General features: G+C 35.8%; 1 protein-coding gene across 2 annotated transcripts in view; it reads left to right on the top strand.

The window, feature by feature from the left end:
• The window catches only part of RRM2B (ribonucleotide reductase regulatory TP53 inducible subunit M2B), a 108,970-nt gene that overhangs the window by 16,606 nt on the left and 64,405 nt on the right, over positions 1 to 27,959 (top strand). The window contains exons 4-10 of one of the 2 annotated variants that reach the window (XM_020969561.2): positions 252 to 385; positions 864 to 958; positions 6,086 to 6,219; positions 9,955 to 10,059; positions 10,823 to 10,936; positions 12,516 to 12,697; positions 14,738 to 16,621. In XM_020969561.2, coding sequence (XP_020825220.1) covers positions 252 to 385; positions 864 to 958; positions 6,086 to 6,219; positions 9,955 to 10,059; positions 10,823 to 10,936; positions 12,516 to 12,668 — 735 coding nt within the window. In that variant the 3' untranslated portion in view covers positions 12,669 to 12,697; positions 14,738 to 16,621. Of the gene's footprint in view, positions 1 to 251; positions 386 to 863; positions 959 to 6,085; positions 6,220 to 9,954; positions 10,060 to 10,822; positions 10,937 to 12,515; positions 12,698 to 14,737; positions 16,622 to 27,959 lie in introns of those variants that run through there. The other variant, XR_013486300.1, reaches the window with a different exon arrangement.

Here is a 27,959-nt window from a genome sequence, read left to right as displayed (position 1 = left end):
AAATATTGAAGCAAAAGATGCCTCGCCTTCATTTGACAAACATAATGGATTGGCTGTAATAATTTTCACTAATTAGAAATACCTCTTTCAATTATACACAATTAACAAAAACCATCTTCTTGGCCAGTTCATGATAGGACAAGCTTAATGGAGAATATTTGGCTAATGATTTTGATATTCAGTTTCTATTTGTCTTGATAACTAATATTTTATGGGCTTTCATTAAATTTATTCTTCCTGTTTTTCCTTAGGTGGAACGCTTTAGTCAGGAGGTGCAGGTCCCAGAGGCGCGCTGTTTCTATGGCTTTCAAATTCTTATTGAGAACATTCATTCAGAGATGTATAGTTTGCTAATAGATACCTATATCAAAGACCCCCAAAAGAGGTATGTTGGGATTTTCATCAGCCTTTTAAATTTATTTATAGATATTTACTACATTTATATGTTTATAGTCAGTCAGTGAATAACATCTATTTTCCACCCACATTAAGTGATGAATTAAGAGTCTTTTAGCCATTTGAATTTAGGTGTACCAGTCTTAACGTTCATTGTCTGTGTGTTTATCTTATGTTGAACGTTGTGATTGTAAGTTTTAGAAAGTGTGTTTAAAGAAACTATCCTATTTAGAAATCTTTGGTCACAAATACCTTGTCAGATGATACCTATTTCATTGTCATTTCAAGGTTTGCTATAGTTGTTTGCTTTTAGTGATCATTCTGCAGTGCTGAAAAACTGCATATGTATTGTTTATAGAATTGAAAGTTCAATAATTATTCTTGGTTAAGCGTTGAAAATTTTGTCTGATAAAGAAAACTAGGTAGTAAAGTAAGACATTATACCAGTTATTATTTTGGTTTTACAGGGAGTTCTTATTCAATGCAGTTGAAACAATGCCATGTGTTAAGAGGAAAGCAGATTGGGCCTTGAAATGGATAGCAGACAGAAAATCCACATTTGGTATGTTGCTTTAATTTACATATATTCTTATTGGATTTCGCCAATGTAGAGCTATTTAATGTAGTATGGCTTTAGATGGAATCACTGTTAACCTCATTGGGTCTTAGGATTAAATTTATTGATGTCTAATATCAATTCCATTCCTATAAAAAATAAAATTTATTCTGAATAATCAACAATGATATTTGGTTCAAGGAAAATGAGTCTTAAATTTAGAATGGAAACATGAGATATAGCAGCCTATTAGAAACTAGAGTAAACCAATCTAATTTTATTGGTAAGCTGCAAGACTAAAGGTTAAACAGACATTAATGCAGACAGAGAGATAACTAAGAGTTAGTGCAACAGAATCTGATCAAGAGTTTCCTAGTCAGCTACGATTTTAGAACTATTTTCAGTAATATTTTGTACCTTTATTGACTCAAAGCAGGTCAAAATTTCAGCCTCCTGCAGGATTGTAAATTATTAAACCATGGAATAATTGACTTCAAAGGAACCGTAGAGGTCCCTTTCCCTAACCCCAACACAAAACATAAATCCCATCTATAACATTCTTGGCGGTGGTGAATCAGATAGTAAATAATCAGAGTTATATTTATCTTTGGTAGATAGAGGAAAGAGAAGTAAATCTTTGGGAAAAAACAAATTTTATTGGATACTATGATGATGAAACAAAATAGAGGGGAAAGAGAGAGAAAAGAGAGGAAGACTATTTTTTCCTTTGCTACTATTGGGAAAATATGGTTAGCATTCAAGAAATGTTTGTTGAATTGCTTTCCTGTAGCTAGGACAAACCCTGCACTGAGGGCTCTGTTTCAAGGAGAAGGAAGGGCCTCTGGAAGGAGGTAGAAAAGGAGAGAAGAATGAAAAGTCACATGGGCCCATTGATGCCAAAGTTCTTTAAATGCTCCCTTTCGTAAGTTACATGAAATTGCATAAAACCCATAATAATATGAAAGAGATTGGCTTAACTATGTACAGTAGGAAAGACAGAGTGAAAACTACACATTTCCCAGATTACAACACACAGTCGGATTCAACACAATGAGCTGGATAGAATTGAAGAGGATGAAGAAAGCGAGCCAAGCCCCATTTGGGAACTTTGGTGGTAATTTGTCTTCAAATACTGCTTATTGTCACCAAGGCCTATCTTTATCAACATTATTATTTTTCCAGTGGTGTTACAGAGCTATGAATCATGGAATATTGTGATTTCAGAAAAATCAAAGTTTTGATGATCCAAAGGACAATGGGAAGATGCATGGTAGATCTGAGTAGACTACCACATACTGCCAACAGTAATGTAAACAGTCCTAACTTCACCAACTTTTAATAGAAATGTGAACACTTCTCAAATGTAAACACATTAAAAAGGAACAGAAGGATGTATATGATAGGAAAAAGATATGGATTAGTTGTGTATCAGGAGCAAAGGATAAGAGAAAATGAGAGCTGCAACAGGAACTGTGAAATATGGAAGTAACTGGGAAGACCTCCAGTGATTTGGGTGGAAGATTTATGGAAGATTTTTGTAACCACATGGACAAGAATCACATAGGATGAGAGAGCATGGAGGCGTGATTTGTAGTAGTGGAAGGAGCATCTACACATGAGATCATTGAAGTGTCAATAAATATAATCAGACACATATGTGCTTTTAAAATCAGATTTCTTATTTGTTAGCTAAAGTTGTCTAAATTATTTCAGAAGATATTATACTAAGATATTCTACCTATACTTCTGAGAGGCAGCAAGACATAACGGATAGAGTGGTGACCTTGGAGTTAGGAAAACCTAGATTGAGCTCTTGCCTCTAACACCTGTTAACTATGTCATGGTCAAATCAGCTTAACTCTCTGAGACTGTTTTCCTCATCTTTAAAATGGAAGTGATAGCATCCATACTGTCTATATCACAGGTCTTCTCGATTCTCACAAAGCTCAAATAAGATGTGAAAAGATCTTTCTAAATATTAAAGTCTGCTATAAAAATTATTTGTTTTCTACTTATCTGTAAATGATCCATCACATTATGATAAGGATAGGGACTGTACTTATGATATTTTCGGTGTAGGGAATCCCAGATGAAACTCCCTCAACCAATTTAGGTTGGCACCTTCTGTGCAACTGGAAAGTCTCAGAAAGTTGCCCAGAGTTGACGCCCAGTGTGGGGGAGCCAGATTATAATGTAATTGGGAAATGTTTAACAAAATAAGTAAATATACAGTGTAACATGGATAATATTAATTTGTGATTTTCCAAGTCAGTGAGCCACCCTTTCTATTTGACCTTGACACCCCTGGCATAGAGCAGTTAGAGTTTAAGTGGCTTGCCAAGGGTCATTCAGCCAGTCTGTGCCAGAGGCTCTGTATCCACTATACCACGCTGCTTCTATAAAGGCTGGTGATAATCTTTTAATATTAAGCTCTCAGCACATTATATCCCACATTGTGTATAAAAATAATTACAACTAAAGACAAGATTTTCTTATAAAAAAAGATGACACCATGATGGCACATCAACCAAAGGCACATTTTGATTTTCATTAGGTTTTGTTAGCACATAGCAAGTAGACTAAAGGTAGCTCTTGTTTATTTTTAATTGCAGAGTGAACTTTAAATGAAAATTATGTCTGTAAAACAAAAATACCAAATTGAATGTTTATTTGCAGGTAATACAAATGAAACAATGCCTGCCCTCAAGGAGCTTACATTCTATTAGGGAAAACAATGTGTAGATATATAATTATTCAAAAAAATAATAAAATACAGGGTAATAGGAGTAGGCTCTGGAAGCTGTGGAGGATCAGATAATATTTCATAAGGAAAGTGGTGGTTGATTTGAGTCTAGAAGGAAATAAGGGCTTCTAAGAAATGGAGGTGAGAAGAAAGGACATTCAAAAACTAATGGTATAAAATGCCTGGAAGTACACCTGCCAAAACAAACCCAGGAACTATATAAACAAAATTAAAAAAACTTATTATACAAATAAAATTAGATTTAAATAATTGGAGAAATATTAATTGTTCATGGGTAGGCAGGCCAATATAATAAAAATGACAGTTTTCCCCAATCTGAGTTATATATTCAATGCCATCCCAATTAAATTACCAAAAAATTATTTTACTGAATTAGAAAAAAATAATAGCAAAATTCATTTGGAAGAACAGAAAGTCAAGAATATCAAAGGAAGTAATGGAAAAAAATGTTAAAGAAGGAGGTTTAGCAGTACCAGATCTTAAATTATATTCTAAAGCAGTAATTATCAAAACTATCTGGTACTGGCTAAGAAATAGAAAGGTAGATCAATGGAACAGAGTAGAACATACAATTTACAGCAGCAGTTAAATATAATAACCTTGTATTTGACAAGTGTAAAGGCTTAAGATTTGGGAATAAGAATTCATTATTTGGTGAAAATTGTTGGGAAAACTGGAAAGCAGTATGGCAGAAACTGGGCATAAACCAGTATCTTACACCATTTACCAAGATAAGGTCAAAATGGATACATGACCTAGATATAAGAGAGATATCACAAGAAAATTAGAACATGGATATTACTGATATTACTTATCAGACTTATGGATAGGGGAACAATTTATTAATAAACAAGAGAGAGAAGGAGAGCAGAGTGAGATATAAGATGGATAATTTCAATTACATTAAGTTAGTTTTTGTACAAATAAAACAAATGTAGCCAAGATCAAAAGGAAAGCAGAAAACTGGGGGAAAATTTTATAGATGGTTTCTCAGATAAAGGTCCTGTCTTTCAAATACGTGAAGAACTTTGTCAAATCTATAAGAATAGGAGTCATTCCCCAGCTGATATATGGTCAAAGGATATGGACAGGAAGTTTTACAATGAAGAAGTCAAAACAATTTATAGTCATATGAAAAAATGCTCTAAATCATTATTGATTAGGAAAATGAAACTTAACAATCTTGAGATATCTTTTACACTTACCAGATTGGCTAAAATAATTGAAGGGGAAAGTGACAAATGTTGGAGGGGATGTGAAAAAAATGGGACACTAATTCATTTTTGGTGGAATTGTAAACTGATCCAGTTATTTTGGAAAGCAATGTGGAATTATGCCCAAAGAGTTATTAAACTGCCTACATTCTTTGATTCAGCAATACCACTACTAGGTTTATTTCCAAAGATGACTAGGGAAAAAGGAAAAGAGCCTCTATGTTCTAAAATGTTTATAGCAGCTCTCCTTGTGGTGGCAAAGGACTGGAAATTGCAAGGATGCCTATCATTTGGGGAATGGCTGAACAAGTTGTGGTTTACGATTATGGTGGAATACTACAGTACTATAAGAAACGATAAGCTCGGAGGCAGCTAGGTGGCACAATGGACAAAGCACTGGCCCTGGAGTTAGGAGGACCAGAGTTCAAATTTGACCTCACACACTTGACACCTACTAGCTGTGTGACCCTGGGAAAGTCACTTAACCCCATTGCCTAGCAAAAAAACCAACAAACAAACAAAAAAACAACACTGATAAGCTCAGTGATCTTAGAAAAACATGGAAAGATTTGCATGAAGTAATGAAGGGCAAAATGAGTAGAATGAAGAAGACATTGGAAACAGTAACAGCAATATTATTTTAAGAACGATTTTGAGAAAATAATTTATAAATTATAAATACCCAAGTTAACTATTATAAATACCCAAATTAACCGTAAAGTGTATGTGAAGAAAAATGCTATCTGCATCTAGAGAAAGAACTGATAAATGGAAGTATGTATAGAATAATTTCAATAAGGCCAGGAGGTGGGAGGGAGAGGAAAGGGGAGAAAATGAGGGAAAAAAAAAAGAAATATACACGATAACTTTGCATATTTGAAGGAAATAGCAAATTGCACATGGTGGATTTGCGATTTCGTGTGCAATCATCTTTTTTGTTGTGCTGTGCTGTAGAAATGCTTGTTTTGTTCCATGAATTAAAATAAATTTTTAAAAAATGCCTAATGGCAAATGCTTTTGGCTAGAATGTATCTTCCTGTTTTATGCTTTGGCTGATGTACTATCAGAAAATCATTGAACAGGATTATTTCAGTTCTATCTTATAAGGAATTTTGCATTTTAGTCTATTTAAAGTGAATACATGTTATGTAACAGGAGAAAGAGTGGTTGCATTTGCTGCTGTGGAAGGGATTTTCTTCTCGGGCTCTTTTGCTGCTATATTCTGGCTTAAGAAGAGAGGTCTTATGCCTGGACTCACTTTCTCCAATGAACTCATCAGCAGAGATGAGGTAAGGTATGAATTCTAATTGTGATGTGTAAGATTATTCATGAAATCCATTTCTTATTTTTCTTTGTCTTAAAAAAATGCTCATTGTAACTCAGAATGAAAAAGGAAGGTTCAAATGTTTTTCAGGATAGTTATTCATCTTTTGCAAAGAAAAATGGTTCCCTGGACTAACATTTTGGAATTGGTACCCCAAAGAGAACCTCCAGATACAGACCATGTGAGAATGTTGTCTCAGTGTTGCATGACCCTCTCAGTTACAATTAATAGAAAAATTAAAGTAGTATTTGGCACTCTTGATGTATTTTTAAGGTCATTTACATTTTTTCCTAAGGAAATCAGGGAAATGTCAAGTGTTATTTGAAAACCTCTTTTATTATACAACAGGCCCTTGGTATCTATGAGAGGATACATTGCAAAGGCCTTTGGAAGAATATTATATGGTATTGATGATAATAGGAGAGGAATACATATACATATACACATATGTATAATAGTGTCCCATTTCTCTTTCTTACTTGCTTTCTCTTAGTAATGGAAGAAAAATTAGATGTGAAGTTGCTAGATTGAACTGAACTAGCCACAACTTGGACCACTTAGGAAGAGCTGAAAGAACCTGAGGTTTTCAACCTTTCGGATGAGACCTAATATTTTAACTAGTATGTTGATAGCCTATGTCAGTCCTGGGTAAAAATGAGGCAGTGCTTTTTTCCATTGTCCAACTTATTGTGCTTTTGGGATGCATTAAGAGAAGTAGACTGTCCAGAAGGAGGGTGATGATAGCTCCACTCTATAGTACATTGCCTTCATCAAACCACGTCTGAAGTGTTCTGTCAGTTTTGGGCATCAAATTTTAGGAAGATTAATAAACTGAGGAGTATACCAGGGAGGGTGACTAAAGCTTAAGATCGTATTTGAAATTCGTTGAAAGGACTGGGGACATGTAACCTGGAAAAGAGAAGACTAGGGAGCTTGCATTAAGACTGCTTAGCTTTCTTTAAGTATTTGAAGGGTTATATAGAAAAAGGATTACACTTGTTTGGCTTCAGAGGGAAAACCTGGGAGCAATGGATAGACATTGTAAAGAGGCCAACTTAGGAAAAACATCCCAGAGCTATCCAGGAATGAGTGGGCTGCCTCCAGTAGTAATTGGGTGCCCATTTCTTTGAGGTCCTGCTCTGTCTCCTTTACTGGATCCTCTCCCAGATTATACCCTCTAACTATACTATTCTCAGGATTCTGTCTTGGGCTTTCTGGTCTTCTCCTTCTATACTGTTTCACTTGGTGATCTTATTAGCCCCCATGGATTTAATTACCTTCACTATGCTGATGATTCTTACAGCTTTTGTCTCCAGCTTCTCTACTGACTTCTGATTTCACATTTCCAACTCCCTTTCAGATATCTCCAACTGGATGTCCAGTAGGCATCTTAAACTAAATATGTCCAAAACAGAATTCATTATATTTTCCCTTAAACTCTCCCCCCTCTCCCCTCCTACCTCCTGTTACTGTAGAGAGTGACACTATCCTTCCAAGTCCATCAGGCTCACAACCTAGCTATCATCCTAGATTCCTCTTTCATTCCCATATCCAATGTGTTACCAAGGCCTGTCGATTTCACCTTTGCAACATCTCTAGAATATAAAATGCCTTTTCTCCTCTGACACTGTCATCAGTCTAATACAGATCCTTATCATCACATACCTCACCTATTGCAGTAACCTGCTGGTGGATTTGTCTGCCTCAAGTCTCTCCCCACTCCAGTCTATCCTTCATTCAGCCTTCAAAGTGATTTTCCTAAAGCTCCCTGGTTGTGGCAGATCCTCGTTCCGTAAGCTCCATTGGCTCCCTGTCCACCTCCAGGATCAAATCCAACATGTTCTGTTTAGCATTTAAAGCCTTTCATAACCCTCCCCCTTCCCAACTCTCCTCTACTATTTAAGTCTTCTTACACCTTACTCCCTACCATTCTGATCCAGTGACACTGGTTTCCTGGCTATTCCAGGAACAAGACACTCCATTGCTTAGCTCCTGGTGTTCTCTCTGTCTGTCCCCCATGCCTGAAGTGTTTTCCTTTCTCATCTCTGCCTACTGGCTTCCTTGACTCCCTTCAAGTCCCAACTAAAATCTCACTTTGTTCAAGAAGTCTTTCCCCAACTCTTATTAATTTTAATGCCTTCCCTTTTAAAATTATTTCCTGTTTATCTTTATATAGCTTGTTTGTACATATATGTTTGCATGTTGTTGTGAGCTCCTTGATGGCAGGGGCTATCTTTTGCCTCTTAGTGATTGTCACAGTGGCTGGCACATAATAAGAGTTTATTGACTGACGGACTAAGGTCTTCATTTAGATGCATGTTGTAGAGGGGATTATTGGTCAGGTATGTTAGGCTAAATAGCTTCTAAAGATAGAGATTTCTTCTTGCTCTTCAGACATTTAGCGGCTTGTTATCTTTAGTCTCTCCTAAGTATTGCCTCATACAAGACTTTTCCTTTAAATTTTTCCTTCCTTCTTCCATATCTTTACCAAAACTCCTATTCTCTGTGTGCTCAGATAAATGTTAACCTGATATCTTAGCGGACAGTTATTCACACCTTAGTATGAATTCACACAATCCCTTATTGATGAAATATGTCTGGAAGGTTTTTTTTGGGGGGGTGGGGCTAGCTTTCAAATGTTACTTGCTTATTCCTGCCAACACCCTGTATACCTTATTAATTGTTTTCCCGAGAGTAAAATATGTGGAATATGCAATCAGCTTTGTAAAAAGGACCTTTAGCTTTCTTTATCGCCAGGTAGAACAAGGTGTTTGTTTACAACATAAATTTCCTTGTAATTTCATCAACATTTCCAGAATCTAAGGTAAGAGTGGGGGAGGAAAATTGAACACTACTAATAACAAAAATTACTAAATTATGGGGAATATCCCCTGCCTATCTTTATTTACCCAGCCCATTGTCTTATCTTTATTTAATAAGAAGTTAAATTACATAATCCATACCCTTTTCAGTGATATCTTATAAAATTAAAACTGCAAGAAAGAAAACAACTTTATTCAGCCCTACCAATATTTGTTATTTTTAACAATCCCATTTCCAAATTGCTCCCTCAGGTGCACTGGGCTTATTCTTACCATATATGATGTTTAAGGAATAGGAAAACCATATTGATTTTGAACTGCACTACTGCAGGTGACCTTTGCCTAAGTATATATGGAAGCATTATTGCTGAGCAAAGATTATAAAAACATTGCAAGAAGAATAGTTAAACTGTTTAAGGGGACAGATTTTTTTTTTAATGGCCCTAAGTATCTATTCACATACAAACGATAGAAAATATTTTTGCACTTATGCACTTTTGCACTTTGCACTTAAGCAACTCCTGTATGGGGCTTATAGGAAGTAGAATTTTTGTCATCTTGGTCTAGTAATTTTATATACTTAAAAGTAATAAAATTGCAATGGTTTCAAACTATTATGTAGACATTTTCATAAAATCAGACAGACCTTGCCCTAGTTTATGAAGTTTCGTGAATTGTATTGTCTGGATATTTATTCATTATTCTTTCTTCTTGTGTTTCTTCTGTGTTAACATAAATATTTCTGTGTTAGATAGAAGTTTCTTGAGATCTTGGAATGTGCCTTTTGAAAAAAAAAACAAACTTGTTCCATATAACATACCATACTATGTGAAAATAACTTTTGGATTTTGATTTTTTTTTCCCCCACTGTTTCTCAGGGTCTTCATTGTGACTTTGCTTGTTTAATGTTTCATTACTTAGTGAATAAGCCTTCAGAAGAAAGGGTCAAAGAGATCATCATCAATGCTGTTGAAATAGAACAGGTAAACAGGGAAGCCTTTATACAGTTTCGCCATAACATGTGAGGAGTACTGCTTGCTGATACAGCATTAATAATTTGGCACTCTTATCCTATATACCTAATTCTAATACAGAAGCAGCAGAGAAATGCATTTTTGCAGCTTTACTTAAGAGCTGAATCTAAACTTGCAGGGTTTTTTCCCCCTCTCCTTAATTATGCTTTATACTTACCCCCAAGTTCCCAATGTCCTTTAATTTTCGTTCTCTTTTATTTTCTTATGGACTTTCTCACCTTCATATTTCTCTGCGTCCTGTCCTTGACACCTTGAGTGACCAAAATCTTTGTAGATTCTAGTTCATAATAACAAAAAGGGAATCCTAACAAAAACAGTATAGGAAACAGCAGCTCCCTTTTCCTGTCTCATAGCAGGAGCCTAATCAGCCCTAAGATCATAGCAAAATACTTTTCAAAAATAATATTGTTGTGTAAGATAGTTATGAAATACTTTGTTCTTAGGAGGATGATGTTACACCATAAGAAACTGATTTGATTCATTCTTTCATGGAAATACACATTGACTTATTTTTATATTATTATGTATTATTATATGATATTGTCATATTATACTATTATTATTACAATAAAGTCCATTATTAAAATAATGGACTTTCCTTTAAACAATATATATTTCCTATAAAAATACTTTCTGATCAGCACATAGCCAGTTATTTAATGTTATTAATATCTGAGTGTGCCCCTCTTTTTGTTTTGTTTTTTTTCCCTAGGAGTTTTTAACTGACGCCTTACCAGTTGGTTTAATTGGCATTAATTGCACTTTGATGAAACAGTATATTGAGTTCGTAGCAGACAGATTGCTTGTGGAGCTTGGGTTCTCAAAGGTAAAGTGTTTTTAAAAATGGGAAAAACAGCAATTATTAATTGGTAAGGCCCTCTGGTCAAGTAAGGTCTCTTAAAATTTTTACTTCACAACAGAGAAGGTAATAGTGAATTGTGTTATCCCCAAAATATGTGTGACAGGTACACAGATGTAATTTTTCCAAAATCTCCTATAGTAACAAAAGGAAATTCTCAGCACTGAACTATTCAGAAAAATTAATGTTGTTGATAACAAGCATAATCCAATACTTAGTAATATATTTGGCTTTAGCTAACAGGGTTATCTTTTAATAATTTCACCTAAACAAGTCAAACATATATATGTTGTATTTTTCTAACTTCTTACCGTGGACAAATGCCACTGACCTTGAGTTAGTATGTAACTGGTCCACATTCACAAAGTGTGTATGAATGTGCACACACATGTTTGTTAGAAGGCCCTCAAGATGCAGAGTCTTATTTAAGCTAACAAATGATTGTCTTGTGGATAGACTCAACTACAAATAGATCTCTTATCAATGAATTTTGATTTTAAACTTCGCTCCAGGTTTGGTCTTCAGCTTAAATAGACCTGAGGTTCATGGTTGCAGGCAGTGCATTGGTTGTCATTCTTTTGCAGTTTTAGCTTTTGTTTGTCTGGTATGAAACTTTGACATTTCAGATAGGCTGAAGTCTCCTGTCTTTGACTCAGCAACTCAGTGGGTGGTGCATGAACCTTCCTTTGGAGCATTCACAGCATATATCTGTTTTGCCTGTTCTGGGTATGGTTGTCCTATTTCAATGTCACAGTATCACATAGTCACATAATTTAAGACTTGGAAGAGACTCAAGCAGCCAGCTGGGTGGATCCCCACCATAACTTACCTGCGTGTTCCTTCCACTTCTGCCTGAAGACTTCCTAAAGAGGGGAATGTGTCCTATGGTTGCTTTGACATAGTGGTCTCTTTTCATTGTCTCTTTCCATAGCCTGTTGCTGATACTGATTATTGCTAGACTTTTTAGTTTCTAAGAATATAATGGCCTGCAATTCTGTGTTAATATTGCTAATAGTCATGTTAATGGAGCTATTAAACGATCTTGATCATTTCTGTAGCAAATTTGCAGAACCAGCTATAAATTGTAGGGTGTTTTTTTTGGTTGGCATTACATTTTAAGGCTTCTGCTGAACTTGATTTGGCTTTCTGTTTCTTGGCATATCAGTGCATTGCTAGACACTAAACAACTAAGGTGGCAGAATTCAATATTTGGTTTTCTTTCAGTTACTTCACCTCTGTGTACCTCCATTTTCCTGTTTTTAAAATAGGAGTTTTTTTTGTATTTCTGTTAATGAAAAGAGTTGAAGGGGGAGAACAAAATTAAATAGTTTCTGCAAGTCTTGACTGAAAGCTCCATATTTCTTTATTCATATAAATAAAAGTATTATAAGCTTCTGTAAGGTGAAAATTTTGTAGGCCAATGGTTTAACTTCTCTACATGACAAAGTAGACATCAATAATGGAAAGCTTCATGGCATGTTAGGGCAGATTTCTTGAGAGATGAAATTTTGCTTCTTCAGAATCTCTAATGCATTTTTTTTTTCAGGTTTTTCAGTCAGATAATCCCTTTGATTTCATGGAAAATATTTCTCTGGAAGGGAAAACAAATTTTTTTGAAAAAAGGGTCTCAGAATACCAGCGTTTTGCAGTTATGGCAGAAACAACAGACAATGTCTTCACCTTGGATGCAGATTTTTAATCCAATTTTCTAGATGCTCCTCCTTTTTGGTAAATGACAGTCTTCTTTTCTCTCCATTTTTCTCCAGTCCTAGTTGTCAAAAGAAAAGCCCAAATAGAGTTCCAATAAAGTAAAAAGTGCTGTAATTTTCCTTTTAAAAATCTAAGTCTACCTTAGATTCTTTTATTTGGGTTCATGGAGAAATAGGACTACATTGTTAACAATATGTTTTTTGAGAATATGTTTTTTGAGATTTTATTAATTTTGTGGTAAATAGGGTAGCACTGGTAGTGATGGCTATAGTAATGCATTAGTGGGGGTGGGAGGGAGTCTGTCCTCCCTACAAAGTTTTGGTGAATTAAAGAATATTTCCTTCTTTCTACTCTTCTTCTCCAAGATAATAGACCCAGAAATCTGTGCTAACATGTAATAGTTGGAGAAAGTCCTCGATATTTTTAATGTTTAAGGAAAGACAATTATGATTTTCCAGAGAAGATGGGGATTGTTAGCAAGGGAGTATATTCCTTTTACAAACATGAGATAGACATTCTTTTTTTTGTTGTCATTTTTTGTTTTTTGTTTTTAGGCAGTTGGGATTAAGTGACTTGCTAGTAAGTGTCAAGTGTTTGGTCTAGGCCGGATTTGAACTCAGGTCCTCCTGACTTCAGGGCCAGTGCTCTATCCACTGTGCCACCTAGCTGCCCTGAGATAGACATTCTTAGGAAGATTTGCATTGATTATCTTTGGAGAAGAGCTGAAAACAAGTGATCCAATGATGGGCAAGCAAAGTTGGGCAAAACTAAAAATCTTTTAGAAATCATGTTATATGATGATCCAGCACTAGATGATACAGTGCTAGAATTGGGATCAGAAGACCAGAGTTCAAATCCTACCTCAAATACTAACTCTGTGACATTGGGCAAGTCACTTAACTTCTGTCTGCCTCAGTTTCCTTGTCTGTAAAATAGGAAAAATAATGGTACTTGCCTCCTTAGGGTTGTTGTGAGGATAAAATGAGATATTTATAAAGTACTTTGCAAACCTTAAAGCACTATATAAATGCTAGTTATTGTTATTATTTTTTTATTAATTTATTTTGAATGATCAACAATTGCTTCATAAGCTTTTGAGTTTAAAATTTTTCTCCCCCTCCTTCCCTACCTCCCTCTCTTAGACATTGTGCAGTCTGATATAGGCTATACATATACATTCCTATTAAAACATTTTCACATTAGTGATATTGTAAGTGTTATTATTTTTAAGTAGAGAAAAGATACAGATGCAGATCCAGGAAATCTGGAATATGCTAAGTAAGAAAAGAGTTGTAGGATAGAAATAGAGAGAAAATGGGATTCTTAGTAGGTAATATTAGAGAATATTCAAGGTGCAGGCCAAATGCTACCTCCTCCATGAAGCTTCCCTCATGTCTTCCTCCACACTGTAACTAGAAGTGATATTATATATTATTTATATGCATGGCTTAAATCTTTTCCTAGATTATAAGTTCTTTGGGGGTAGAGGCTTTGATTTATTTATCTTTGTGTTTTCCCCAGAACCTAACGTGATGTCTTATACATGATAAGCGTTCTTGGTAAATCTTTCCTAAATGTTAAATGAGTTGTTACTGTTAGGACACCAGGTAAGATGGTGAGATAATTGACCCTGTAAGAAGCAGGTTGAACAAGAAGCCAAAAAGGAATGTTATCTGCTACCCAAACAGAAAAGGGCCTTGTTCTTCATCTTGGCTTAGGACTAGCGTGTACTAAATAGAGGAAAAGCTCAGGGACTCAAATAAGATTCTGCAGTCTAAACTTAGATTAATGGCTGGAAGCACCTGAAAAGGAATATTTAATGCTTTTAAAAGTGTTCCAGGTTAACAGAGTAGTGTGGGCCAGGTGTATATATGCGTGTACCTCAGCTGTATGCCATTTGTATAACCATACTATAGTAAATGCTCTTAGTGTGCTTGAAACTATGTTAAACTGCTGAGGGAGAAAGAATGCCATGACGGCTGGGGTGGAGGAGGGCCGGTGCCTCTGAGCAGACCTTTGACAGATAATCTTCTCCCCTCTCCATCCTTTTACCTTCAGGTGGTAGCAGCAAAGCAAAGGAAGCAGAGATCCAGCAAGCAGCGGGACAGAGGATATATCATCTTTTGTTTCTTCTCATGAGTACTTTTTAAAAGTGCCTGGGAAAAGCAGGCTGCATTTTGTCAGTTTCCTAGTTTACAGTCTTCAGAATTTGTTTTCAGGCAAATTCTTGGTTTCTTGGTTTCTTGATGGTCGTCTGTAAAGCTTATTTGTACTAGATTGGGGAAATTATTTAGCTATTGTAGAAGGTAGAGTTCGTTCATAGCTATATTGAAATGTTGAAAACAGTAATTTTATCAAATGAAAAACTTTCTACATCAGATTTTTTTTCCTTGTTCAATTTGTAGAGATTGTTCTTTGTATTTATGGGACAGTTGCATCATTTTATATCAAGTCTGTTGAGGTCTGACTTTGTTTTGTCTTGTTCCATCACTAAACTTAGGCAACATATACTTTTAGAATAATATCTGTACTTTCTGGAGCAAAAATTTCAAGGGCATATGTCTCTAGAATGAGATGTAATTTTAACTAGAAATAGCTTGCATGATTTCAGAATGAAGGAAGGGAAAGTTCTAAGTCCTTTGTATTAAATTCAGATCCTTCTGTTATATTTGTAAATGCCTTAATGTCAACCATATTTTTTATAGCAGCAATAAACTACCAGTAAGAGGGCAGAGAAATCTCATACTGATTTTTAATATATTGGCTTACAATAAGAAGCATTCTACACTCCCTCTTCAGTGCTCCACTTTGCATGTGTGTTTTATTATGTTCATGACATTTTATTCTCAGTTCTTAAGGAACTTAAAAAAAAACAATTTATTTTGTAATTTACAACTTACTCTGTTATAGCCTAAGTATTTAAATTATGGTCATGATTAAAACACATTTTATTATTTGGTCCTATAAAATCTAGAATTATGGGACTGGGAGTTCTGCTTCCAGGAAAGTAGGATTTTGTTATGTTTATAAGATATAAAGAATTGAAAATAACTATTCCTACAATGTAGGAACCAATCCAGTCATGACCTAATGTTATGAGGTTTTTGCTATTCTCATTTAATAATGTCTAATTCTTGATTGTTTTGCCACCCCTTCCACCTCTATTAGGAGAAAAATGATTGCTAAGAAAACAGCAGTTTGCACACTGAAAAAAATTAGTAATCAGAATTTAGTGTTTTGTAGTATTGATAACATTACAGTGATGGCATTTTGAAATTTCAGTTGTATAGTTTCAGGCTAAATGTCAATCATTAATTTTTTTAAAATGCTGGTGACTCAGAAAACTGTTAATGGGAAATACAAATTGCTTCCACATGGTCATCAGTTTTCATTGAAGCCAAAATATCAGTACAGCTGCTATGCCATAGGTGTTTTAACTAAGGAGAGTAGATCGGTGCCTGACTCAAGAACTCACGCCAAAGCTGGCTGCCTTTCTTATAGGGTCATCCAGGGCCAGCTGGTAGTGGCTTCCAAACAGGAACATGTATAACTTGTTCTTGTAATCCTTTTAAATAATTATCTCCCAATTAGGGGTATGTAGATTGCCTATAGATTTGAAGGAAGAAAGGGTAGGATTATTGAAATCCTTATTGTACTTGCTCTAAGAAAATAGGGTATCAGCTTTAGTCGTATTGGTTTAATCCCTTTCAAAGAAAAATATAGATTCAGATGCTGTGAAATATTGGTAGCCTAAAGCTCTGTTTTAATAATATCTGAGTTGTCCAACATTTCACAGTATTTAGAAGGTACTCCCTGTGTACAGAGAATATGCTATTAGGCATTGTATACCTAAACCCCATGTTTTATTTTGTCTTTATATAAAGTATTTTGTATTCAATCAGTCAACTATTTATGTCCATAATTAAAGTTTTCCAAAGAACATGTTATGCTTTTTGGTCTGATTATTTTATAGTTTAATATGATTGAAATAAAATGCATCATAGCAACCTCAGTTTATGTGTTTTTAAGTAAGAATCTTCCTTAGGTCAAGAGTTCCTTTTCAAATGCAAGTTTTTTTTTCATAGTTCCTCATCAGAGGTGCATTCACTAGCTATTTGGGTAGTCAGGAACATAGAAACTTAGAATCAAAAACACCCCAGAATCCAAGAAGGAGTCTGACCCCCAAAGTTGTAATCTAGAAACTGAAACTGAAGATATGAGTAAACGAAAAGTACAGTCAAACCCAAGAATGAAATACCGTGCTCTGAGAGAAGCCCAACAGGTAAACTCAGAAGAAAGTTATTTTCAAAACAAGTCCAGGTTGAGTCTCACAGAAAAGAATGTCTTAACCACAAGAACTGCGAGAGTATCTAGGAGAAAATGAAGAGAAGCCTTTTCTATCCTTTGATCACTCATCTGTTAGGTGTTATATGTTGTGCTTTTGATGTTATAAATTTTTCTGAGTTCTCTATATATTTTGGATATCTAGACTTTCATCAGTGATATTTGATGCAATTTTTTTCTCAACACTTCCTCTTCTAATTCTGCCTTTGTTGATTTTTTTTTTCATGAAAAGCTTTTTCTATTCCATTCCAGCAAGCTTCAACAAGGTACAAATCAGATGTCATGTTATCCCTTGTTAAATTACAGGAATTTCCTATGAACCATCATGCACTGCATATATGAGTCTACTATTGATCTGCTGTTAGGCAAATACAACACTCATTTCTTCAGTTATGAGATGACAGTCACAGTTCTAATGAGTTATTTATGTTGATATAAAACCTGATATTCTGTGTATATCTGTGCTATAGAATAGAATTCTTGTTGGTAGCCTGCTGGGCAAAAGCTCCTGTTCTATATGTTCTTTGGTAATAGTCTTGTGAGGGTATCTCAGTTTTGAAGAGCTTGGATTGGGACAATCATTAACCCTTGGTCTAGCAAAGAGAGCATTGTACTCACATTTGATTTTGAATTCTGCTTTATATACCTGCTAGCTGTGCGACCCTGGACAAGTCATTTCTGTATGCTTCCATTTTCTCATTGACAAAATGAGCAAGGGTGGACTTGGTGACTTCTAAGATCCGTTTCAGGGATTCAGCTCTTCAAATTTTAATGGTATGCCGTGGGATATTCAGGTTATTCTTCTTGATGACTATCATAAAGCATGGTTATGGGTTTCTTTGTCTCAGGATAGATTTATGGTATTTTTCTGTGGGCAAGTTTACCGCCACATCCTTACCAGAACAAGAGAGCTGGGTGGAGTCAGGAAATGGAGCAAGAAACATTAAGGAGGGCCAGTGTCATTGGGGACCATTGTCATTGGATTGCAGAGTTTGGGAATGAGAGGGGGGGATAGTATGGTATAAGAAGACTGAAAAGGAAGGAAAAAGCCAGGTTATGAAGGGCTTTTAAAGCCAGATGGAGGATTTTTATGTCACCATGCTGAATGTGCTCCATCATCTCAACTTCCTTCCTAAAATATAATGGCTAGATTTAGATATGGTACTCCGATGCTTTAATGTTGTGGGGACTAGGGCCAAGTAAAGAGAGACTATCACCTCCCTTTTTTTGGAATTATATTTTTATTAATGAAATATTAATAATGCAATAGGATTTGTTTGTTTTTGATTGTCACATTACCTACCTTGCCTCATATCAAAAGGTTTAGCCTTATTAGAGAATAGAAGAGGATCCTAGAAGAGAGAGTAGTATGATGAAAATGGAGAAATGGAAGAACACAGAATCGCTCCTCTTGCTGTTGTTTTCCTCTGCCAATAGCTCAGAAAGAATAGAACAAAAATATTAAAGAATTCAAGACCATGAAAAGAAGATAATAAGAGGGCTTTATTATGAAGCATGCAGAACTAGGAGAACCATTTATATATAATTAAATTATATGATTAAAAGAAAACAGCTTTGGAAGATTAGAGCTGTAGTCGATGCAATGACTTCAGAAAATGATGATACCACATGCTTCCCACCTTTTTGGGGATAGGTGTGTTTGGTGTGTAATGAGAAAAAAGAAAGAAGAAATCATTAATGCTCTTTAAGATAAAATATACAGAAGAGAGAAGGAAGTTCAAAAGGGGATACAAATGGCAGTTCTATTACCGTGTTAAATTTCATTTTAAAATATCAAGTTACACATAATGTGTTTACTGTTTCATGTGCATACTTTTTTTTGTTATATATTTAAAATGTTCATGTCTATTGCTGTTAAATTTATTTGAAAAGAGCACCTTGCCAACCTTTCTAAGTTCGAGTCAGTAGGACCGGATGACTTACATCTATGGGTAACCTGGCTTGAGTAATGTCCTTGAAAAATCTGGCATGTCATTGTTGACCCAGAGCCAGTGATCTTTGAAGGATCATGGAGAATAAGTGTTGTGGGACTAGAGAAAGGCAAATTTTGTTTAGATTTTCCAGAAAGGGAAAGGAAGTCTACAAACAGATTGATGAACTTGATTCTTATTTTTGGCAAAGTTCTAGAATGAAAGGGTTGGTTAGTGAAAATCTAGAAAAGGAAATAATGGTTATTAAAGAGTCTGCAAAGCTTCATCAGGATAGGTCATGAAGACTAGCCTAATTCCTGTTTTTGACAGGGTTACAAGATTGGTAGATGCTGTTGTTTACTTATATTTTAGCAATATATTTGACCAGGTCATGGTATTCTTTGGCCAAGATGGAGGAATATAGGCAAGAACAATTAGTTGAATTTAAAACTGGTTTTATGACTATTGTTCTGTTGTTTCAGTCGTGTCTGACTCTTTGTGACCCCATTTTGGCAAAGACACTGGAGTGGTTTGCCGTTTCATTTTATAGATGAGGAACTAAGGCAAACAGAGTTAAGTGACTTGCCCAGGGTCACAAAAGCACTAGTGAGTGTTGGAGGCTGGATTTGACTCAGGAAGATGAGTCTTCCCGACTCTAGGCCTGGCACTCTATCCACATTGCTTTCTTAAAAAGCTGTAAAATTTTTGGAAAACCCAAAATGGGATCATGAAAAGTCAAACATGACTGAAACAATAACAACACCACCTGTGGGTCCAGGGAATGATAATCTAGATGTCAAGGGGACTGAAAATGATGCCATTCAAAAATCAGAGGAAGGAACCTGGAAAAAAGAAGACAATAGGGGCATGATAGCTTTGTATTTGAAGGACTTACCACTTAGGAGAAGGGTTAGACTGGTTCTGTTTGGTCTCAAAGGGCATATCTTGGATTGATTAGTGAAAGTTACTGGGAAGTGGCTAAGTAAAGACTTCTAAGACCACCACCACCACCACCAAGAAAAAGCTAACCCAAAGTGGAATGTGCTGCCTTGGGAGATATTGGTTCCCCTCACTAGAGTTCTTCAAACAAAGGCTAGATATTTGTTAGCTCTGTTGTAGAAGAGAAATTTTATCATTCTTTGTGCCTGGTTTCCATGTTTACATTTTCTTAGATCCAAAATGCAACCCAAGTTCCCAAGAATTAAAATTTTAATATCCATGCTTTCACTGGCCATAGCCACAACGCTGTAATCCTTGGGAGTTCTGAACTGAGGTGGGCTAAGTTAATTGAATTTCTCCACTGTCTGGCCTCAATATGGTGAGCTACCTGGGGTTGGGGGTAGTGCCAGGTTCCCTAAAGAGGGGAAAACCATCCCAGGTTGGAACAAGCTAAAGCTCCTAGGTCAATCACTAGTTGGAGTGGGTGTATCATATGCTGTTCTGAATTGACTCCTGTTTTTCCAAGTTCTTCATTATTTTTATGTTTAAGCTTACTAACATCCAACAGGTACTTCTGCAGTGCCCTCTCTATGACACAGTAAATACACATAACAAGTTAAATGTAAGGCCAGCACAGAAAACATACAAGTTCATGGCACATATCTGTTCCATGCATACCCTCCTACCCTTAGCTTCAGTGGATGCCCTGAGATACCCCAGAGATAACCATGAAACCTGCCTCCCGCTCTTGGTGTGTGGCACTCTAATGGCACTAACAGATGTAGGGATAAAAAGAATGCACCATGCTGGCGAAGAGATGACCTTTTACTTTTACTTCAGAATTTGCAGGAGTCAGAATTTCACTTAATAGCTGTGTGAGCCCAGGTGAGTCACAACCTCTGTCTAACTTAGTTTTCTCAACTGTAAAAGAGGGATAATGTATAATTAGTGATAAAATGTAATACTAATAATGCCTATTTCATAAGGTTCTTATGAGGATTCAATGAGACAGTATTTGCAAAGTGACTGTAAAGTGCATAGTGCTTGACATATAGTAGGCACTTAATAAATTTTTGTTCCTATCTTTCCCCTCTCCCTGACTGGTGTGGATACTCCTATTGGTTCAGGTCACAATCTCCTAATGACTCCTTAGATGGTTTTTGTGAGTCATTGTGGATCCAAATATTCATCACCTGATGACCAGCTTTAATGATTAATATCTCTAGATTTAGCTGATTGGGCTTTGGACAATAGATACATGCTCATTTCCCATATTTCTCCATGGTAGGACCTACCAGAACTTGAGTTCTGCTAGTGTAATTTTTGAAAACCCAAAGTCAGAGCCACACTATTATGAGACATCAGAAGACCTTAGTGGGGCTTTGGTTTCTTTGACCACTGAAACACACAGGTGATACTCAATCCCCCCCTGGAGGATACCCCTCTGGGTATCTTTAGGTAAAACAAGTATAAGCATCCAAATAGGGTGCTCACTTTAGCCTCTTTGCCTTCAGTAACTTTTCCCAATACCTCAGAGATGAGAAGAATGGGCTGAGTTTCCTGGAGGACCTACCTATTTCTAGAGCTAAGAATCAGATTACACGCTTTTAAAAAAAATTGCATTGGCATATTTTGTTTTTACATTGCCTAGACATCTCCTTGTATACTTCTTCCTCCCTCCCAGAGAACCATCCCATATGACAGATTTTTTTTTAAAGAAAAAAAAGGGGGAAGGGGAAAATTCATTGTAACTGATCAATACATTGAAAACATCTGAAAATATATGCAGTGTTGCACATCTTTGGCCTTCTTGCCTCTGCAAAGGAGAAAGGGGAGGTATCTTCTCATATCTTTTCTTTGGGCCCATGTTTTGCAACATTTTTTATTGCTTTTTGGTGGTGGTTCTTTCCATTTACATGACTGTAGTAATTGTATATATAGTTTCCTTGACTATGTTTCATTTATTTTGTATCAGTTCATGTTAGTCTTTCCATGTTTCTTTGTAGTCATCATAGTCATCATTTCTAACAGCACAGTAATATTCAATTATATTTACTTACCACAATTTATTTAGCCATTCCCAAATCAATGGGCATGTACTTTGTTTTCAGTTTTCTGCTACCAGAAAAAGTACTTCTATAAATATTTTGGTATATATGGACCTCTCTTTTTGTTGATAACCTCTTTAGGATGTGTACCTAGTAGTGGAATCTCTGGGTCACAGGGTTGGATGTGCTAGTCAACTTTATTTGCATAATTCCAAATTGCTTTTCACAGTGGTTGTATTAATTTCCAGCTCCACCAACAGTACATTAATGTGCCTATCTTTCCATAGTCCCTCCAACATTGATTATTCCCATCTTTTGTCATCTTTGCCAGTTTGGTGGGTATGAGGTAAAACTCCAGAATTATTTTGATCTGCATTTCTCTTTATTGCATATGGTCGTTAACAGTTTTCCATTCTTCTTTTGAGAACTATTTGTTCATATTCTTTAAGGCTTGGCACACTTTTATGCTCTCTGTCCAGCCACTGGGGAGGGTAGTGTGGTATAGGGGAAAGAATGTGCTGAAAATAGAATGTAAGCTTCTTGATGGCACAGACCTTTCTTTTTTGTTGTTTATTTTGGTATCCCTAGAACCTACTATAATGCCTAGCACATAGTAGATGCTTAGTAAATATTTGTTGATTGGTTAACTGGAGTAAAGAGAGATCTTTATTCAAAGCCTGCCTGTAACATTAGTAATTTATGTGCCATTAGACAAGTCAATCAACCTGTCCCACTGCCATTCTCCTTGTCTGTAAAATACACTATAAAATGATAGGTATTTTTATACTTAACTCAATGGTTGAGAATAAAATGACATATGAAAACTGCTTTGTAAAGAGGAAAAGGACCCATAACTATAAAAGTATTCATAGTACCTTATTTTACAGTAGGAGAAAACTGGAGGTGCTCACCTATTGGGAAATGGCTAAACGAATTGTGGGTGCAGAGAAACCTGGGAAGACTTGTATAAACTAATTCAGAATGAAGTGAGTAGAACCAGGATAACAATTTATACAATAAGATTATTTAAAACACACATACACACAACTTTGAAAGACTTTAGAACTCTATTCAATGCAATGACAAGTCATGATTCCAGAGGATTGGTGATGAAGCCTGCTACCCACCTCTTGGCAGAGAAGTGATGGATTCAAAATGCAGAATGAGACATACAATTTTTTGAAACATAGCCATGAGGAAATTTGTTTTTCTTGACTATGAATATTTGTTATGAGGTTTTTCTGTTTCTTTTTTTTTCTTTTTCTTTTTTCATTGGAAAGAGGGAGGGGGGGAAAGCTTGTTAATTGGGAAAAATGATAAAATTAAAATTTTAAAAGTGCTTTGTAAACCTTAAAGATGATGATGATGATGATTAAAGAGGCAGGAAAACAAATATCTGAAAAGTGGCTGTGGGCTCAGCAGCTTCTCTGAGTAATGCAGAAAGGAAATGATGCAAATGGAGGGACCAAAGACTGGATCCTGTTGGCAACTGGCAGCCTCTTTCCAAATTAATAGGGATTAGCTGGAAAGGGCTGAGGGCAGAATTTTACTCCATAGCAGAGCTAATTTTAGCTAATTTTCTGAAAAGGAATACCCACAGCATCTTGCCAGCTGCTACCAATTTACAGTTCAAAGACAGCAGCCTTTTACGTGTCCAGATGTAGTCATCTCAAGCAGGCTCTTAATTATTTTTATAACTTCATTAGATAATGGAGTTCTTGCCCCATATAGGGGTAATTTATCTTCTGGGAAGCTTGCATCTTTTAGGGCAGGCAAAGCAAGAGAGGCTTTGGGCAAAGTGCTACCCTATTGGATAATCTCTCAATATTTTGCAGTTCACTAGGTTTCCTCCAGAGAGACAGATAAATACAACGTTATTTCTTCACCTAACAGATCTAACAGACCTTCTTTTTGTTCACCACCCCCAATCTCCTATCTCCCTGCTGCTTCCATCAACTAGGAGGTGGTAAGTGTTCGCAACGGGTAGCGTCTGTTATGGGTGGTTGTGAAAATTTATAGTTTGATGTTTTCCTAACTTCCTCCTCTTGGTGGCACACTTGAGCCAACAAGATGGCATTTCTTTGCAAGTAAGTTGTAAGAAGGTTTACTGTTCTTTCAGAACTTTGAAATCTTTTCAGAATTGAATAAAGGGAATGCAAAGCTTGGTGGTGATTATAGTCAGACTGCAGCTGTTTTAGGTAGGATCAAGATAAGTGATTGCTTTAGCTGGTACCTTCAAACACACCTGGAAATTTGCTCTCAATACCGCGCATAAGAGTATGGCCTAGAAAGTACATGGCTGTAAATGATGGAATAGTTAAACCACTAATGATGATGATTGTGTGAGAATGCAGGAATTTGTGAAGTGGTCTTTTGTCCTATGTCCTGGCTGCTCTCTCCCTGAGAACGGGAGTTAGATTATGCTTCAGGGTAATCTGTAGTGCAACTGAGAGCAGTATGGCACGTTGGTTCCTTCCCCTGTCCCGTCCCCCCCCCCCACATACCTGATACAATTACAGAAAGTGAGGGGCAGATAACAAAAGAAATGAGGTGTCAGTATTGCTAATGCAGTACAAAGACATGACTACTCCCTATTTATTCCTTTACCAGTTTGAGGAGAAAGGATAGCAAAGCCTTACAATACCAAAGACATCAGTGGTCTTGGTCACGTTTTCCTTACATGTGCGTCTCATTCCCAGTGTACCAGTTCTCATCATTCCTGTGGCCATGTGTGTATTTGTGGGAGACTGTCCCCAACTTTGTGGAGGGAAATGTTTTACAGCTACTGTTCTTACATTTGTTTTGCCTTTGCTTTTAGTTAATTATATCTATCGGCTCAATATTAAAAGCAATCTGATTGGAAGGGTCTCAGGAGACATAGTTTTTGAAGTACAGATCACAAAGTACATTTGAACCCTGGTTAGTGGTCACTGCCCTGGGAACCCAACCAACTAATGCTGAATTCAAGTGCAAATAGGGAGGGTAGCTGCTGAAGGGATGGTGGGTGGTGGAACTACACATATATTTATATAAGGCTTCAGAAATTTTAAAAGCACTTCGTATGTGTTATCTGGTTCATATAATAAGCCTGTGAAATAAGTAGCATAAGCATTTTTCTCCCCATTTTGTGATGATGAAACTAAGGCTCAGGGAGATCTTAAGTGATTTGCCACATGTGTGGCTAGTTTTTCATTGTCATTATTTAGTATTTGCTGAGCATTCATTATATATAGAGAGTCTAATTATTCCCCAGTAATCATTTGGTAAACATTCACTAAACGTCTACTACAATTTGTGCTAGGTGCTCAACTAGGTTCTTGGGATACAAAGATAAATATGACAGGGAGATCACAAAAATAAGGGGAAAGACATATTACATAATTATATAATTCAATATGATTTAACATTTATTAAGCACCTATTGTGTGCAAGGTGAGAAGCAGGAAAACCTGGGTTCAAGTCTCACCCCTAACTCATGCTGACTGTTTGACTATGTACAAATCATTTAACTTTTCAGTGCTATCAGGAAACTCTCTAAGCCTCTAAATTGCAGAACAAGTGCTAATCTGCTTTGTTAGAGAGACTTTCGTCACTGGAATTTCTCTACACCAATGAAATTATAGCTCTGGAACTATATCCTTCTCTCTTTTCTCCCTTCCCATATACCAAGTGTTCAAGACTCTCTGCTAAGCCCTGGGGATACACTTCATTAGTAAGTCAATGAACATTTGTTAAACACTTACTTTGTGCCTTCATTATGCTAAGTACTGGGGGTACAAAGAAAGGCAAAAATATGGTTTCCTCAAGGACCTCCCCTTCTCAAAGGAAATTTGGTTTGTTCAGTTGGGTCTGACCCCATTTGGGGTTCTCTTGGCAAAGATACCGGAGTAGTTTGCCATTTCCTTCTGCAGATTATTTTACAGATAAGGAAACTGAGGCAAACAGGGTAAAGTGACTTTCCCAGAGTCACACAGATGATAAGTATTTGAGTCCAGATTTGAACTTAGGAAGAGGAATCTTCCTAAAATACTAGAAGACTAGAAAGGTAGGAAGGGGTTGGTTGTAAAGAGCTTTAAAAGTCAAATAGAGGAGGGAGATTTGGGGGAGAAAGATGAGTTCTGTTTTGGGTATGTTTAGTTTCAGACACCAAGAGGGAATTGAGTTCAAAGTGTTCAATATGCAGTTAAAGATGTGAGGCTAGAATAAAGAAATGAGGTAAATAGACCTGGGGGAAGCTAGGTGGTGTAGTGGATAGAATTCTGGCTTTGGAGTCAGGAGGACCCAAGTTCAAATCCGATCTCATAGACTTGACACTTACTAGCTCTGTGACCCTGGGCAAGTCACTTAACCCTGATTGCCTCAGCAAAAAGCAAAAAAAAAAAAAATTCAAAAAGTCAGAAATTAAAATAGAAAATAAAACTGGGGGAAGCCATCAAAATGATATATTTGTATTTTGTTGGCATATTATTCAAATTTTTACAAATTTGGCTGAGTTCCCTAAATATTTGAGAAATGAGACTTTTATCAGAGAAACTTGCCATATTTTTTTTTTACCATTTTCCCACTTTTCTTCTAATTTTAACTTCATTTGTTTTGTTTATTAAAAAATTTTAATATTATGTAATCAGAATGATCCATTTTACCTCCTGTGAACCTCTCTGTCTCTTGTTTTGTCATGAACTGTTCCTCTATCTATAGATCTGACTAGTAAATTTTTCCATACTCTCCTAATTTGCCTGTGATATAACTATGTTTAAATCATGTATCCTTCTTGAACTTCTCTTAGTATACGGTATGAGATGTTGTTCTATGCCTAATTTCTGCTGGGCTACTTTCTAGTTTTCCTAGCAATTTTTTTCAAATGGTGAATTTTCCCAATAGCTGAGACCTTTGGGTTTATCAAACACTAGGTTACTGTGCTCAACTGCTTATATCTATTGTGTACCTAATCTGTTCCATTGATCAACCACTCTATTTCTCATCCAGTACCAAATTGTTTTGATGACTATTACTTTGTAATATAGTTTGAGAATTGGTACTGCTAGGCTGCGTTCCTTCACTTTTTTCATTGATTCTCTTATTATTCTTGACCTTTTGTTCCTCCAGATGAATTTTGTTATTATTTATACTAATCCTATGAAGTAATTCTTTGGTAGTTTGGTTGGCATGGTACTGAATAAGTAAATTAGTTTAGGTAGAATTATCATTTTTATTATATTGGCTTAGCTTACCCACGAGCAATTACTACTTTCCCAGTTGTTTAGATCTGTCTTTATTTGTGTAAAGAGTGTTTTGTAATTACATTCATATAGTTATTGTGTGTGTCCTCGCAGGTAGAATTCCAAGTATTTTATATTGTCTGCAGTTCTTTTGAATGGAATTTCCCTTTCTATCCCTTTTTGCTGGGTTTTGTTAGTAATATGTAGAAATGCTGATGGTTTGTGTAGGTTTATTTTATTTCCTGCAACTTTGCAAAAGTTGTTTATTGTTTCAGCCAATTTTTTTTAGATGACTCTTTCATGTTCTTTAAGTAAACCATCATATCATTGGCAAAAGTGATAGTTTTCTTTCCTCATTACCTATGCTTATTCCTTCCAATTCCTTATTCCTTCCAATTTCTCTTTTCTGTCTAATGGCTATAGCTAACATTTCTAGTAATATTGAATAATAGTAGTGGTAATGGACATCCTTGCTTTACCCCTGATCATATAGGAAAGGTTTCTAGTTTATCCTCATTACAGATAATGCTTGCTCTTGGTTTTAGATAAATACTACATATATATATATATATATATACATATACATATATATATACATACATATATATATATATATATATATATATATTTATTTATTCCTATTCTTTCTGGCATCTTTTAATAGGAATGAGTGTTGTGTTTTGTCAAAAGATTTTTCTGTATCTATTAAAATAATAATATAATTTTTGTTGTTTTTGTTATTGATATGGTCAATTATGCTTACAGTTTTCCTGATATCTAATCAGCCCTGAATTCCTGA

Source organism: Phascolarctos cinereus, unplaced genomic scaffold (assembly GCF_003287225.1).
Source record: "Phascolarctos cinereus isolate Bilbo 61053 unplaced genomic scaffold, phaCin_HiC Scaffold_4;HRSCAF=312, whole genome shotgun sequence".
NCBI lineage: Eukaryota > Metazoa > Chordata > Mammalia > Diprotodontia > Phascolarctidae > Phascolarctos > Phascolarctos cinereus.
Note: the sequence above shows the minus strand (reverse complement) of the source record. Positions and strands in the feature narration are given on the sequence as shown.